Source organism: Antedon bifida, chromosome 10 (genome assembly GCF_963402885.1).
Source record: "Antedon bifida chromosome 10, ecAntBifi1.1, whole genome shotgun sequence".
Lineage (NCBI taxonomy): Eukaryota > Metazoa > Echinodermata > Crinoidea > Comatulida > Antedonidae > Antedon > Antedon bifida.
The window spans coordinates 20,530,354-20,547,201 of NC_136235.1; the positions used below are offsets into that span (position 1 = coordinate 20,530,354).

General features: G+C 34.6%; 2 protein-coding genes across 2 annotated transcripts; both read right to left on the reverse strand.

The window, feature by feature from the left end:
- Positions 1-1,455: 1,455 nt before the first annotated feature.
- LOC144853551 (speract receptor-like) lies at positions 1,456-13,087 on the reverse strand. Its single transcript, XM_078711255.1, has 17 exons — positions 12,905-13,087; positions 12,096-12,237; positions 11,318-11,481; positions 10,507-10,615; positions 10,177-10,255; positions 9,617-9,800; positions 9,438-9,515; positions 9,134-9,238; positions 8,334-8,574; positions 7,898-8,050; positions 7,348-7,528; positions 6,919-7,059; positions 5,110-5,233; positions 4,414-4,657; positions 3,737-3,835; positions 2,952-3,043; positions 1,456-1,894 (listed from the first exon to the last, which is right to left on the reverse strand). Exons 1-17 carry the CDS (start codon positions 13,007-13,009, stop codon positions 1,805-1,807), a joined length of 2,331 nt encoding a protein of 776 aa, XP_078567381.1. The 5' UTR covers positions 13,010-13,087; the 3' UTR covers positions 1,456-1,804.
- A 416-nt stretch (positions 13,088-13,503) lies between these two features.
- Positions 13,504-16,343, reverse strand: LOC144853535 (resact receptor-like). The gene is made up of 5 exons (XM_078711230.1): positions 16,131-16,343; positions 15,278-15,447; positions 14,913-15,035; positions 14,352-14,625; positions 13,504-13,700 (listed from the first exon to the last, which is right to left on the reverse strand). Exons 1-5 carry the CDS (start codon positions 16,324-16,326, stop codon positions 13,504-13,506), a joined length of 960 nt encoding a protein of 319 aa, XP_078567356.1. The 5' UTR covers positions 16,327-16,343.
- Positions 16,344-16,848: the final 505 nt, after the last annotated feature.

A 16,848-nucleotide genomic window follows, 5' to 3' on the forward strand; every position in this document is an offset into this window, starting at 1 on the left:
ACAATGAACACATTTGATTGGGTTGTACTATATGCTAGGCAATGATGCAAACAATGAATTATCTTTATATTATACCGATACATAATTATATTGACTGCTTAGAGGTGTATTATACCATTTAAGATACTACTAATGCACTACGAACATAATGCATTTCCCCAGTGTATCGAGTGTCCTTATTGTATTTCAAACGCAATTATTAAAAAGAGGCGATATAAATAAAAATTCCTTGGTAGAGTATCTACCTTGATATAAATCTAAATTATAAGCATTATATATACGATATTGAAAATGAAGTTGCAAAAAGCTATAAGGCCCTGTTTAGACTACTGTATCACCCTTTATCATTCGTAAAAGTGAGGCATCCCTTAAGCTCTGTCTACACTATCAAACTAGTTTGACAAAAAAAGTGTGATGTGCCCAAATGGTAGTGATATGCCAAATATGGTAGTGATATGACATCATCATAACCATTATATGGACACACATTTTTTTGTCACATAAAGTTTGATAATGATAGTTTAGACAGTCGAGCTTTACACTTATATCGCATCTGCAATATTGTTTGGCAAAAATATATATTATTTTCACTTACAAAGTTATTATTACTTATGCACCTACATTGATTCTTTCCTAATGTCTGTCATGTATCTTGTACGTAATGTTGAGTCTTACAACTAAAGAAAACGCCATTTTCTTTGATATAGAATTCCATACATTTATTAAAAATGTAAACCTAAATAAACCAACTTAGTTGAGGAAACTCCAACCATGAAAAAACTAATAATAAATCACATTATTATTTCTTTTATTATCCACAGATATTTATGACTAATTCAAACCATGAAGAAACATGACACATCTCTACAATTATGTACGGAGTAAGTATTTTTCTACGATGTAATTTAAGATGTACTCCATATAGTGATATTATGTAGCCTATACACTAGGTCCATGTTAAAGCAATAGTATAGATAATGACGATGAAATCATGTCACAAGATGCAACGAGACTAATTTAACATTTCATGAACCTATTGTCCAATTGACAATGGAGAAGAACAAACCATATTATTCTGCTGATTTAACACTGGTAATTTAAGAAGTACTAGAATACAGTTAGCTTTATGTACACAATGATAATATACAACAGAAACAAAAAATGTCAAAACATCAATCAATTCAACTTTATTTATTCAAAACTTTATGAAACTATACAAACAAGAACAAATTGTGATTGATCGATAACACTGTCTATATCTAAATCTATCGACAATTAAATGTATTTTTTTAAAATAATTTTAAACATGAACAATTACTTTAATAACCATATAAGGTTAATTTTTTTTTAAACTTAATTTTATAACCAGACAAATTGATTTATTTTTCATAATATTTACAAATCTATTTCAAATTTAATTATAAAAACGACAAGATATAATAATTACAATTTAATTCATTTGATTTATTTTCAATTCAATCTTCATTCCATATCGATGCAATTTAAATTTAATAATTAACAGTAAAATTATTTTGAATTATTATTTAATTTTTTCATTTCATTTATAAACGTTCAGCAATTATAAATCACAGTTCTTTTAACTATCTCAAATTACAATGATTCATTTAATCAGAGAGTTTTTGAAAAAAAAACTAGGACGCAATGCAAAGATATACACGCAACAGAATTTGACCAATCACAATCGAAGGATTGTTGAAACTGTTAGTTGTGATTGGTCAATTGTGTTGCGGCTTTCAACAGTTTTCGTGGCTATAGTTAACTTTCCATAATGCATGATTTGCTTCTAGAAGTCTTGCTTTGGAGGCTTGACACGCTCAATTTTATACTCAGGGTCTTGTCCTACCATCCAATACGTCATAATCTCACCTTTGCCCTGCAAGGCATATTAGATAATAAGTGTTGATTGATAGTAGTTAGCAATAGTACAAACGGTAGCATGATTGAAGGATAAACGGAGAGAAGAGGGAAGGGGATAGGAATGAGGGGAGGGGATAGGAGTGTGGGGAGGGTAGGAGTGAGGGAGGGGATGGGAGTGAGGGGAGGGGATAGGAGTGAGGGGAGGGGATAGGAGTGTGGGGAGGGTAGGAGTGAGGGGAGGGATAGGAGTGAGGGGAGGGGATAGGAGTGAGGGGAGGGGATAGGAGTGAGGGGAGGGGTAGGAGTGAGGGGAGAGGATAGGAATGAGGGGAGGGGATAGGAATGAGCGGAGGGATAGGAGTGAGGGAAGGGTAGGAGTGAGGGGAGGGATAGGAGCGAGGGGAGGGGTAGGAGTAAGGGGAGGGGATAGGAGTGAGGGGAGGGGATAGGAATGAGGGGAGGGGATAGGAGTGTGGGGAGGTTAGGAGTGAGGGAGGGGATGGGAGTGAGGGGAGGGGATAGGAGTGAGGGGAGGGGATAGGAGTGTGGGGAGGGTAGGAGTGAGGGAGGGGATGGGAGTGAGGGGAGGGGATAGGAGTGAGGGGAGGGGATAGGAGTGTGGGGAGGGTAGGAGTGAGGGAGGGGATGGGAGTGAGGGGAGGGGATAGGAGTGAGGGGAGGGGATAGGAGTGAGGGGAGGGGATAGGAGTGAGGGGAGGGGATAGGAGTGAGGGGAGGGGATAGGAGTGAGGGGAGGGGTAGGAGTGAGGGGAGAGGATAGGAATGAGGGGAGGGGATAGGAATGAGGGGAGGGATAGGAGTGAGGGAAGGGTAGGAGTGAGGGGAGGGATAGGAGCGAGGGGAGGGGTAGGAGTAAGGGGAGGGGTAGGAGTAAGGGGTAGGAGTGAGGGGTAGGAGTGAGGGGAGGGGGTAGGAGTGATGAATCGTCATTTATTAAGTAGAATCGACATCAATAAGTTGTATCCAAATTATTTTATTTCTTTCTATTATTTCTATTTGTGTAGTTTAAGTTAGGCCTGTGTAGTTTTTAAAATAAAGCGTGTGTACAGTACCTTCATAGCTACCAAACCACGTTCATCCAGCTTATAACCTCCGAGCTTCTCAAGAACATTTCGACATTCAGGGCTTACGTGAATCTTCAACGCTAATAGAAAAACAAAATCGAGTTTATATAGTATTAAGCTCTGTCTACACATCAAACTAGTTTGACAAAAAAAGTGTGATGTGCCCAAATATGGTAGTGATATGCTTAAATATGGTAGTGGTATGACATATATGGGCAAATCAGATTTTTTTTGTCACATAAAATTTGATATTTGATAGTGTAGACAAGGCTTTGGTAATAGCTTTCGATTTTCACGACCTGTGATATCTACGCCTGGACCTATAGTAATTCGCGAAAATTATTGAATAATAAGGCAAATCTGTACGTTACCGTATGCACACAATGACGCAACTAATAATTCCTATGACGTCACAAATCAAAAGCTTCCTAACTATTTACTATTATTATTAAATGTGCCTAAGCGATAATGAATGAAATTAATGAATATATTGGTGTAGTTTGTATTACCGTTTATTAACAACAACCACGACCTACCATCAACTTAATCATTTTAAGAAGTAACTAAAGTATTAGTAATAGTAGTTGAATGTATTGATTGTTTCGTTAATTAAAGTAAGTGTGTCAATTTAATATAATTGTATACAATTGTATCAATTTCGTTCGAATAATTATTATCATATTATTCTTAAATTGTGTGAAACGAGTGAAACTCAATGGAAACCAACGTAGACGACTAGACTCCATTCTGCCGTGAAACAGAAAGGAACTTACGTAGACCATTAGACTCCATACGAGACGCTGTGTTAACCGTATCGCCAAACAGACAGTAACGAGGCATGGTTAAGCCTACCACTCCTGCTACACAAGAACCTAGATAGATAGATAGAAGATATTAACATTAATTAATTTACATTAACATAGACATTACATTAACATAGCCATTACATTAACATAGCCATTAACATAGGAACTGCTGACTCTTGTAGTTACAGTAATCTTATTTACTTTAGCAGTCCCTGACCAATGTATCTCTGTATATTTTATCTTATGGTTTTCTGGTCAAATAAATAAATGAAATGAACATTACATTAACATAGACATGTTTAGGGTGAGACTCTATGAGCTGTAGGTTCTATTACAACATGGCTTACGCTTGGTTCCTACGAGAGACGCAACGCAAGGACATATTGCAAGCGAGTTGACCAATCACAAGCAACAAATAATCCATTGCTTGTGATTGGTCAAATCTCTTACGTTGCGTTTTTTTAAGTTTCGTCGTCCTAGTGGGAACCAAGCTTTTAAAAGAGGTAGATGGTGGCCCCACAAAAATGCCTAGTTGAGTGTGAACACGCCACGACAAATACCTTGAATCTTGTTTACACGCAATTACGATATGTTACAAAATGTGCCCTGTCCAGACAGTATAATTAACCCCCATGTATAATTACCTGAATGGATTCCAATTCGAAGTTTGAGAACTTCATCTGGTTTGTGGCGTACTCTGAAGGATGAGATGGACTCGAGTAGATGCCAGGCTGTGGATGCAATCTGACCAGCATGACGGTCACCGTTTCTGACCGGTAGACCTGATACCAACATGTAAGCGTCACCGATTGTTTCCACTTTATACACGTCATAGTTAGCAATGATAGCATCAAAACACGTGTACAAGTCGTTCAGCATGTTCACTACCTAATACATCGTTAAAACGAGACGAAGTGTATATTACAATACATTCAAAGGATACGGCACAGTAGTGAAAATCGAACATCAATACATCAACCTTTCCCAACATTGTAGACCCTTTTCATTCATTCATTCATCAGTGGAAAATTACTTCCATTTATTGTCATTTACATATAAAATATACATAGACATTATGTTTGCTCTGAGATATACAAAAACAGATAAATGAAAAACTAACAATTACAAAGTGTCACATCACTCTCGTACACGGTATACTGACAAGCATTCAGTGCCCGAATGGCAGCTGAATAAAAGCTGTTACGAAACCTATTTGTTCGAGAGATGATGGACCATTAACGTTTACCGCCACCCTTCGCTGTTTTAGGGCTATTTAATACAATTGTGCATTTAATAGAATGATTTTAGTCATTTTATAATATACCATACAAATACTGTACCTGAATAGGTGTACTAGCGGCTGACAATGCAGTGAAGCCAACGATATCAGAGAAGAAGATTGAGACCATTTGAAATGACTCTGGTAACACAGATATACCTTTGATTAGTTGAGAGGCAATAGACCTACAAATATACAAACAATAGTATTGTAATATTGTTATATTGAAATCTATGTGTACTATTATATGTTTGCTTTTTTATTTTTATTCCCAGCAAAAAAAAAGAAAAAATGAATGTGCAGGAAGGTTTTTAAACTACACTTCCTCAATGGGTTGGATATTGGGCTAATGCAATATATGATACATACAATTTGTATACTACCAAGAATGAAACCAGACATTTTCATTAAAAAAAATTGATAGCAACTAATTACTAATTATTAATCAGATGTTTGCTTATATTATTATATAAAATACTGTATAAAAATAACATAGCAAAAAAAAACACCTAAGGGGAAATAATTTCGCCAGTGTAGCATAGCAAAAAGCTATACAAAACAACTTATTGCTACACATTTCTAAAATGTGTACAAAAAATACAATACAAAACTTTGTTTCTCGACTCAAAAATCAGTTTTCATTTTAAAATGTAATTTTTCCCTGCCTAATAATAATTTCATAAAAATGTTGATTACAAATAAATATATCGACTTGCTATACAGTTAGACATTTTAAATTTATATTAATTTGTTGATGCATGTACAGTATTAATTATTTTTATTAATTATAGCAATAACATCGATAATGGTAACATTCAATTGTGATAAAAATTATTTATATTGATTATAATTTAATTAGTAAATTTCTTGAATTATACTATACCAGGTAAATCAAATTTGAATGTAATAATAAAACGAACATTGTTGTAGCACTGCCCGTCCATTAAACGGCTTCCTGTCTCCCTAATTGCTTTTTCCAATTATGATCAATTCAATTTCAAATAAGAACACTTTTCTGAAATATGCTATTTCAATTTGAAACTGAATCCGGAAACAAGTATTGCACTTAAAACCAACGAGCTGGCCGTTGAATGGAGCAAAATTACCAATGCGGCTGCCACGTGATACGAAATTAACTAATATATTGACACGGACATAATAAAATCTAATTAAAATACATTTTTAATAATTACTCGGTATATATAGTAATGACTTTTATAGATTGATATCTGAAATACAGAATGACTTAATCATTTTATTAACGAAACGATGGGTTCAATCTTACAATCTTAGACACAGTAACGAATTTTGTTTACCATATGTAGATCAAAATCATTCATTACAAACCATGGTGTTTTCATGAACTGGTGAAATATTACCTGCACAGCCAGGCGAATAATGTGTATATGTTCTTTATGTATCTTTTTACTCTATAGTTCACTATGTCGGTCGGTCGGTCTGTCTGTCTGTCGGTCTGTCTGTCGGTCCGGTATCACTATGCATTGTAGCACGCGACTTAATGGCTGTTGGCCTTGTTTATCTTTGATTACTGCAGTACTTGTTGAGTGCAATGCTTTTTATTTTTTGAACTGGTGAAATATTGCCTACACAGCCTTGCGAATCATGTGTAATATGTTCTTTATGTATCTTTTTATCTTTGATTACTTGTTGAGTGCACTGTTTTTGAACTTGTGAATATTGCCTGCACAGCCCAGCGAATAATGTGCATTTTTTCTTTATGTATCTTTGATTACTTGGCGATTGTTATTTTTTGTATTTTTATATGCGATATTTTATGTTCAACTGCAATTTATTTATCTAATGAATTGCGATAATATTAATAATAATAAAGTATAAATGAATGACATACGGTGGAAGCATTCTATGTAGTAACTGTTCCGTCTTAGCCTTCTCTTTTCGCAATTCTTGTGTTCGCTCATCTACCAGTTCCTCCAAGTTGTTAGTATACCGTTCCATGATGGCTATCATGTTGTCCAAAATGTTTGGTTTTCTATATAAAAAAAATAAATAAAATACGTATGAACAGTATCATTTTTTTGTTTTGTGTGAGTTCATCTCACGTTTATTTAAATTCTCAGTTATGAATATATTGTATACAGTTGAATATATTTATATTAAAAAATAGGTGCATGATAGACATCTTGTTTAGAGAAAGCCTACAGTACCCTAAATAGAATTCAATCAATCAGTGGTTTTAGAAGTTCTCTAATGTAAATTCACTTACAGCCCTTTCTGTAGTGGTTTTAGAAGTTCTCTAATAATATATAGATTCACTTACAGCCCTTTCTGTAGTGGTTTCAAAAGTTCTCTGATTTCTAAGAAGTTAGGTCTTTCTTCAGGATGTTCTTGCCATGATTTCCGGATGACGGTCAGGACACATTCTGGTGCTGATTCGTTGCAGTCACTAATGTCAGGTCTGTATGGAGGTTCCGAACCGGCTTTCACCTTCTCAATTATATCTACGAAAAAATGTATACATTTTCATCAGTGAAATGGCTTAATCATCGTCCGCCACTCTATTATAAATAGGATAAAGACAACAGATTCAAAAGGTCACCGTGGCGTATCACAGAGGAACCAGGAACCCTAAGTGGCCCCGCAACGCTGGAGCATTGGATGTTTTCAGCCTTTTAGACGTATTTTAAAGCCTGTTGTTTCCTCTGGGCTCTGTTTAAAGCCTGTTATTTCCTCTGGGGGTCCTGCTCGGGGCCCCTGTAAGCTCCGGTGCCCATGTGTTTAGCCAGTGAGCGCTCATAGTCGTTATACGTCACTGTTCGTTACCCATTGATCTTTAACACAAAATAATTAGTTTCATTGGGGTTGTGTACCTTCGATGCTGTCTTCGTTTAAATGGAATGGTTCTGCTCTTGCGTAAATCTCCTGCAGAATGATGGCAAATGAGTACACGTCGCCTTTTGTTGTTCCTTGGGCAGGCATATCATTTCCTTCTCGTATATGTTCAGGTGCACGCCATAACAGATCTAAAATAATTATGAAACTTGTTTTGACTATGTTAAGCCTTGTCTACACTATCAAACTCGAAAACGCTAAACCACGGTTACAAACTGTTTTAGCTTGCAAAGAGGTTCACAAAAATAACTAAATCAAATTTCTTTTATTGACATCACTGTCGCAGCCGAAGCTGAATTACTGCGTATTTACATTAAACTGTATAAAGCGATAAAAGTATTTAAAAACGGTAAACATTATACATCTAAGCAACAAACGGAAAGAAACTGAAACATACTCAATATATGTACTCACTTCTTAGCCTAGCATGCTCACTAAGATCCGGATCTTCCATGGCACCCTTCTTGAAACTATGAAGACCGTAGTCCGTGACTTGGAGAACCCATCGATTGTCAACGACACAGTTAGATGACTTCAGGTGGCCATGTGATCTGATTTCACTGCTGTGGATGTATATCATACCTTTCACAAGATCGGCGATGAGAGACGCAAGGAACATGACATCCAGTTTGATATCGTCATTCTCAAGAATATCCTAACAGATCAGTAGACAATTTATTGAATATTTAAATATTTTTAAGAAGGCAATTGTAAACAATATTTTATTTATTTTTTTATTTTATCTATTCAACTTCTCACTAACACTGTTAGTGAAGAATCGGGACCAACAGGTGGTAAACACCTCTAAAAACGGTCCAGTCCCAATTGCACAGTGGCTGTGTGTGACAGTGGGTGTGACCCTAAAATTGCGGCGAGAATAAATACAAAAGTTTATATTATCACATGTGAAGTACATTTACTGTACACTTTGTTCGGATGTCTTTGACTGCCGAACATTTGTCTCATCCAATATGATACACCTATGTGAAATTGGTTTAACACGCGGGTCATACATTTCGATATTGAGCGAGAGAGATTTACATAAATTGTAATTGGTGTCTGGTCGACATTTCCACCTAGATATTACATATCTCTTTATTGTCAAAATGTAAAATAATAACAATGCTCAACTTATTTGACAAACAAAAAGCTTGTCTGGATTTAACCCTGTAAATGAAATATAAAGTAATTATTTTAACAGACGATATACCTACCTGTAGACTGCCCTTTGGAGCGTACTGCATCAGTATACAAATGTGTGGGCTGTCTACGCATGCTCCGATAAATGGACATACATTGTCATGTCGAACATCTCTCATCTATACAAAAAAAAAAAATTTCAATTGTATTATTATGTTACTTTAACATTTAATTAGCTATGCACCGAATAATTCGACTTCGGATTTTGTTCGATGCATTTTATTAATAAAATAAAAGAATACTGTATGAATGACTGAAAGAAAATGGAAAGAGAAATGAAAATGAGTAGTTTTAGTAATAATATTGATTATAACTTACATCTTTAAGCTCTTTTCGGACTTCTCTTGTCAAGTCGACGGTATGTTTATTGACAGCCTTAATTGCACAAATATTCCCCTAAATAGTGATACAATATACATTATATTATGACATCAATCGCAGTAGTGACATTTTTTTGTCACATAAAGTTTGATAGTGTAGACATATAGCTTTAGTACCTTGAAAGTTCCAATCTTGGTAAATATCTGTTGCTGTTCCTGATTGGTTATCACTGAGAGGGTACTCATCACCATACTCTTCATTGAGAACCCTTGAGTATTTACTTCATCACCCTTCGTCTGCATCTCATCCCAATTCACTTTCCATACTAAACTGTCCAATTCTGCTTCATACTTTTTCTTTCTATTTTGATACAAAAATAGCAAAAACGTTTAAAAAAACACAAATATATCCCTGTCATTGATTAATTGATTTTGTATCACGTGGTTATTTTCAACTGTAAAGTTTTATTGAAGGAATACAACTCCACTCCCAAAAACTTGTAATAAGACTTTGTTTATATAGAGAATCTTGTGTATATGTTTGTCTTGTGAACAAAATTGCCACCTTTAAGAAGGATAGTGAATGAATTCGCATGGTTATCCTTGGCAATTTGTCTAAATATATAAAAACAAAACGAATTCCATGGAATCGATGGGTTGTTTAAAGAGTTTTCACGTTGAATGATTAATAATTGTAGTATGCCTAAAATATATCAATAATAATAATATTAATATACCTGTAATAATAGTACACCAACACTAAACACACAAATACAAGTGCAGCAGGCACACAGGTTCCAACATACAGCATGAGTTCTTTAAAAAAATACAACCAAAATTAAGATAATATTGAATTGTAATAAATACATTGACTATAGTCAAAATTCTTATAATACTATCCACATTTTTAAATATATCACCATTTTGACAAGGCGATACAGGCCTGTCACTGTTGAAGAATGAAGAATGAAATGACGTTTCATGAGGGATCCCCAACTTATGTACGAAAAGAAATATAGCCGGCGGCACAGTAACATTATTCTTTATCAATGGAAAGGTTTGCCTACTTGTGGTCAAGCATAATTCGCCATGATAGCCACAAGGCGGCATGTCCAGTGGTGGTGAATCTCCTACTGGCCATTCGAATGGCAGAGAATCATTGAAGGAGAAGTATTCCTATAGAAAAGAAAGAAACGTATGTTTAACGGAGTTTTGACGTAATATTAGTAAAAAGATAAATATTTTGGCACATATGGCGTTTCATACGTATACTACTTGAGCTTGTAGTTTACTGTATGTAGACTTGCCCCATGTCTGTAGTCATTGTCTTGTTTAGGTTAGTCCACCAGTCGACGTTTCGATTTTTGTCTGAATACTACGAGCTCATGTATTATACGTTTGAAACGCCATATGTGCCAAAATATTTATCTTTTTACTAATTTCGGTCTAGTCTAGTATATATGATATCAAAGGGTAAGTATTTCCCTTATTCGCGTAGATTGCGTTGCGTCGCTAGTGGGAACCAAGCTTAAAGTTCACATCGCAACTGATGGCGTTTATTCAATCCAGTGATGGAAAAGCAGTGTTTTGTACGATCACAAGATGGAGATACAACTCCATTATTTATTATACAGTGCTCATATTCGGAACATGATCTGATAATCGCGTCGAGCATAGCTCATCGGCGAAAGTTCCGTATTTTTAGTTATATGAAAAAATGTCTCTGGCAGGATTTTATTATTTACCATTATTTATTATATAAATAACATAAAAATATAATATGTGTAGGCCTAAATATTACGCATTATATAAATAACATAAAAATATGATATGTGTAACTATTACCCATTATATAAATAACATAAAAATGTGTATTACCCAAATACCGTCTTCAACTTCTTCAAAGTATCCCATAGCGACATAGCCCCAGTCTCCAGCCGATGCTAGGCCGTCATCGTACGCAATTATATTCAAATCTCTAAGTTCAAAATCACTTTTACCGTTTCCATTCTCATCAATACTAGACTCAAAATTCATTATACCTTTAAAATAAAAATGTAGTAGACAATATAGTCTTAAGCTCTGTCTACACTATCAAACTTTATGTGACAAAAAAGTGTGATGTACCCAAATATGGTAGTAATATGCTTAAATATGGTAGTGGTATGGCATCAACATTTAGTTATAAAGACTGACACATAGGGCCTACATGATACAATCGGACATTAATAGTCGTAAGTAGTACAGTTGTCCTATTTTAATTTATTAGTGTCCTAGTTTTTTCAAAATAGAAATTATAGAAATTTTAATCAGATAAGCAGTAGAATACATTGCCACTGCCCACTAAATGTTGTATACGCTTCAACTATTCACCAAGCATGAGTACCATTAAGAAACCACCAGTACATTAACGCTACGGTTAGTCCTATTCATCATCAACCCTCCTTAAGCTCTGTCCACACTATCAAACTAGTGTGATGTGCCCAAATATGGTAGTGATATGACATTATCATGTCTATATGGGCACATCACATTTTTTGTCACATAAAGTTTGATAGTGTAGACAGAGCTTTAGATTTCTCACTTTACGCCTTGTTACTACCCACTGCCATGCTTACCAAGCCACAGTGCCGCTATCTATTAAGCTTGTACTTACTATGATAAGTTCGACCCAATAGTTTCGACATAAAATTTGCTCCCACGTAAGGATCCTCTCCAGCGGCAAGGATCTCTCCAAGAACAGTGCCCATGATAATGCCAGCATCGTAAAGATACGAACCAATCGTTCCCCAGTTATTCTGTAAATTGTTTTGATAGATGAAAATGTATAAAGTGGCTGAGTATGTTAATCCAGGGAAGAGTTAAATTACATGGACAACTCACGGACATTAAATCAAAGGTTACAACGCGCGGCACCACCGATTCGATTACATAATCAATTAAATTAATAATAATTAAAAAAAAAAATTAATTTAACTCTTCCCTGGTTAATCACACACAAATCGATATCACTATGTTAATGTGTCTTTTAAAGTGTTCGTTTATTTTCCATTTTGTGATGTCCTGCGTTAAGAATGTATTAATTAAATCTGGAAATCACTAAACAATTACATTAAGATACACAATCAAGCAAAATTATAATCTTTCATAATAATATATATTATAATATATGTTATAAATAATTATAATTAAATATCCAAGATTGTTAATCTGTTATGTTGATCTGAAAGATGAATGCCAGCATATCGATAATTCAAAACACATCAATCATTTCAAAACTATTAATAATATTAATGGTAATTTATAATATGTTCTAACTACATGGTATTAAACTCAAACTTTATTCGAACAACGCTTTTGGATCAGCGGCACATGTTTATAAGAAGAAAAATTATACAGTTAAAAAAATAAGTTACAAGAAAAAAAAAATTAACTTAATAAAAACCTCAATTCAATATTACATACCGGATTGCCAATACCACCAAATTGCCTCACCGCAATCGACGAATGGGTTGTGAATATGTCGTACGGTAAATCATGCTTTGGGCCACGTGGTGCAACCAGCAACATGCCATCGAGAGCATACAATGCAGTCAGGGCTTGATCATCATCGATATACCAACCATTCACTGATGATGATGAACACAAACAAAAAGTTAAAATTATTAGAGAGATGCGGGCGAACAGACGTTTACGATTGTAAGGAAAAATTTCATTTTAAAATTTTGTTCAGCAATATTGCTAATCAAATTGATTTTTGAGTCGAGAAACAAACAAGTTTTGTATTGTATTTTTTGCTACACAGTTTTAGAAATGTGTAGCAATAAGTTTTTTTTGTATAGCTTTTTGTTATGCTACACTGGCGAAATTAGTCTCTGGATTGTATAGTTTATAAACAGCTAATAACTCTATGTTTATTTTGTAAAAGCTATAGTGTCCGAGCATTTATGTTTTTAAGTTAATTTTTAAAATGTAATCCATTTTTTATAAGATTTTGTAAGAGTAATGAAACCAATCAATCACTTTGATGTAATTTCATAATTTAAACGTTATCTTTCAAATCGCTATATGTACGTTACCGGTACTGTAAAATTGTTTATACTATACTTGCCAACAACATAATGAAATTCTTGTGTATTTCTGTCCATATAGTCCATAATTCCGCCAACAATCGCGTACTTATTTTCATCGAACATACCCTTTAATTCCGCCTGTATTCCAAAGCGACGTAGAGTCAGATACTCGCCAAGAAAGACATAAACTGCAAAAAGACGAAGAATATATTATGTGTTAGTTAAATTGAACACGATTGCTCGTTTTACCGGTTTGATGCTCTTTGATAAACATAACCGATGTGCTCGATAATTGTATTGGATTCGTTAATTAATGAGGTTGGTATACTTTATCTTTAAAAAAAGAAAAGGCCCGCTGTACACGTGATGCGTTGATACGGCCGAGAACCAAAGTTTCTTTAAAGATGTATTGTCCCCCAAAAATGAAAAATAAAGGTTAATAAAATCAGACTTTGAATAGGTCATTTACTTCCGTAGATAAGAAAAACCCCCAAAAATAATGTTTTCACTTATAAAATGACAAAATAAACGGTTAAATTCAACCAAAAACCTATTGGCTGGCAGCCAATTTGACTGTTTTTTGGCTTTAAATTACAGTTTTTTATAATTAATTTTTTTTTTGGGTGCAATTTGGCATATTCAATTATTATTAAATAGGCACAACTTTGTGCTGATTACTAGCTGCATTATTATGGGAGTATGTTTCCATGTTTGATCCAAAAAATGACTGGGGTAATAATGTTCAGCGCTTAGAGATTTCACAACATTAGGCGCTATATAAATCCAGGATAGTATTATTATTATACATTATTATAGACCTACAATACAGTTTGACTCACTTCTGGTGTCTGCTTTTGTGTTTTCAATGATGTCATCAAAAGGATTTTTATGATAGCAGATGTACCTATCATTCCCATTGCGTACTCCTAGGTAGCAATCGTGAGTGTCCGTCGGTAGATTGGTTTCATAATCCATGTAGATGGTCATGTAAGGGTTATACCCAGGTTCGATGAATATCTCGTGGTTTGTTATAATCTCATTTTCTTCGAATAGTTCTTTGACGAAGTCGTAAGTGTACGTCCATTTTGTATTGTTCACTACTATGAATGATACCTGCAATAAAATAGTCACACACTATACAGTTATTATCGCGCGCGCATTGCATTTCCCCCGACTTGACAAATCATGTTGATTGTCATGTCGTATATATATCACCAGATTGTCCCCCAATGAGCTTAGTTTAGAAATAAAAGCTTGAAATAATAATGAATTGAATTACAAAGAACTAAACGGTGTGTTTTATTTAAACCGTTTTTAAAGCATCGATTGAAGATGTCAATTATTTAATAATTATCGTCATAGAAAGTTTATTATCGTCATTTTTACTTTTGTTTACATACCCTCTTCCAGTCCCACATCTTTATTGTCTCCAACAACGTATACGCGATATCTCGGCTAGACGGCAATACACGAGCATAGTACGGGTACAAATCTTTGTTAGATACTTTCTGATCTTCACAACCCTAGAAAATTAAATATTAAACAATGCTATGTTTAAACGGTAACGAGAATATCTGTTAACTATTAAGTTAACACAACCATGCAGGTAATTTTTTTTACACTCTCAAAATAATATATATTTTGTTTCATTAAAGTTTTAGACGTATACAGTACAGTGGTTATTAAAAATCGAGTATAGACAATTATACATAATTTAATAATTATTAATAAATTGATACAATTGAATTGATATGATAAGGCCTACATAATCCAGCATCGGAATCTGGAGAGCGGAAGTAAGTTTGGCTTCGTAATCACAGGAACAACCGGGTCCAACAATTCCAACTGCACCGTCTCTCCACATGTCTGCAATAGCTTCCAATCCTTTATTGACGTTACACTCGGTATCAAAAAATCTCCATTCGAGAAAGTCACCTGGAAAATGGATATAGGCCTAACTTAATTGTGATTTGTTAGAGCAACCTACTATCTAGGCCTATAGGCCTATATTAATTAAGACCAAGAGTCCTAAAGGATACTACTAGTACTAGTGTATGTAGAAGAAGCTTAGGCCATGATATGGACGAGTGGAATTCTTTCTCTAGTTTAGGCCGGCCTAGGCCTAGGCTACACCTACATTATTATATATATATTATATATATATATTATTATATATTAGTATATTAGTATACTGTATTTTAATAAGTTGTTGGAGACAAAGTTTATTCATAATCATAAATCATCATAATATCCTAGCCTCTAGGGCCTAGTAACTGATATATTTTTTGGAAAGACCTTTTTTTTTAATGTTAATTATTTTCGATTAAGCTATTTATATTGACGGAGTCATGTTTTACAGTTTACACAGAGAGTGGCATCTAGTCGAGACTAGAGACCATGTGTAACTAGAGAACATTTCCAAGAAAGCCACCATGTCATCCATGATGGATGGACCGTTTGTCATGTCAGCGTCTGGAAAATTTCTTTTTGATTGTCCATCCAGGAAATTACATGATTATTGCTCGTTCATGATCGATTGACTGCCACACCCAGAGAAAATCCTAAATTATCTTAAATTAAATAAAAATAAAAATAGAATATTTTAGACACATTCTTACCGTCTGGCAAATATGAACCCGCATTGATGTGCTCCATGGCAAGGGGAAGCGCCCCTGCTATGGGATCGCCGGGAAGCGTCGAGGTGAGTGGATCACTAAACGCAACCAAAAAACCAAGTGTATAATTTGTAGCCATACTTGTGTCTAAAACGGATAAACTAATAAGACACAGAATTACGAATGCTCCAGAAGACATTGCGATAATACCCCGTATCTCTATGTCACGATTTGATATAATATATCGGAGGTTTTTTGTAGGCAAGCTGCACTAAACAAGAAATTTCAAGATGTCAAAAGTAGGATGTCACTTTTTGTATAGTCTGCAGCAGCATGCTTCTCTCTCTCTTTTTCTGATAAAAACTGCGTATGCGCGTTGTATGCGCGACAGAGGTACGCCATGCTTTCGCGTGATTTCTGATCCAATCAAAGCAGCATGCAGAGCTATTGATTCCAATAAAGAGGCTCTTGAATTGTATTTATTTAATGTAATTTTTCATTTCCGTTGTTTTTTTTAAACACATTTTGATTGGGAAAATTCGGTTGTAAGCGTTCGACAAATTAATTGATACTCTTCTTTAACTAATTTTGAGTCACAACATAACTATTTGCAAACGATTTTCGATTGGTACTTTAATTTTTCATCTACCAACCAGTTTCAACGTAAAAAAAGTTTAAATTCCTAAACGAAACGTAAAATATTCGTTTTTTCTTTTTTTAG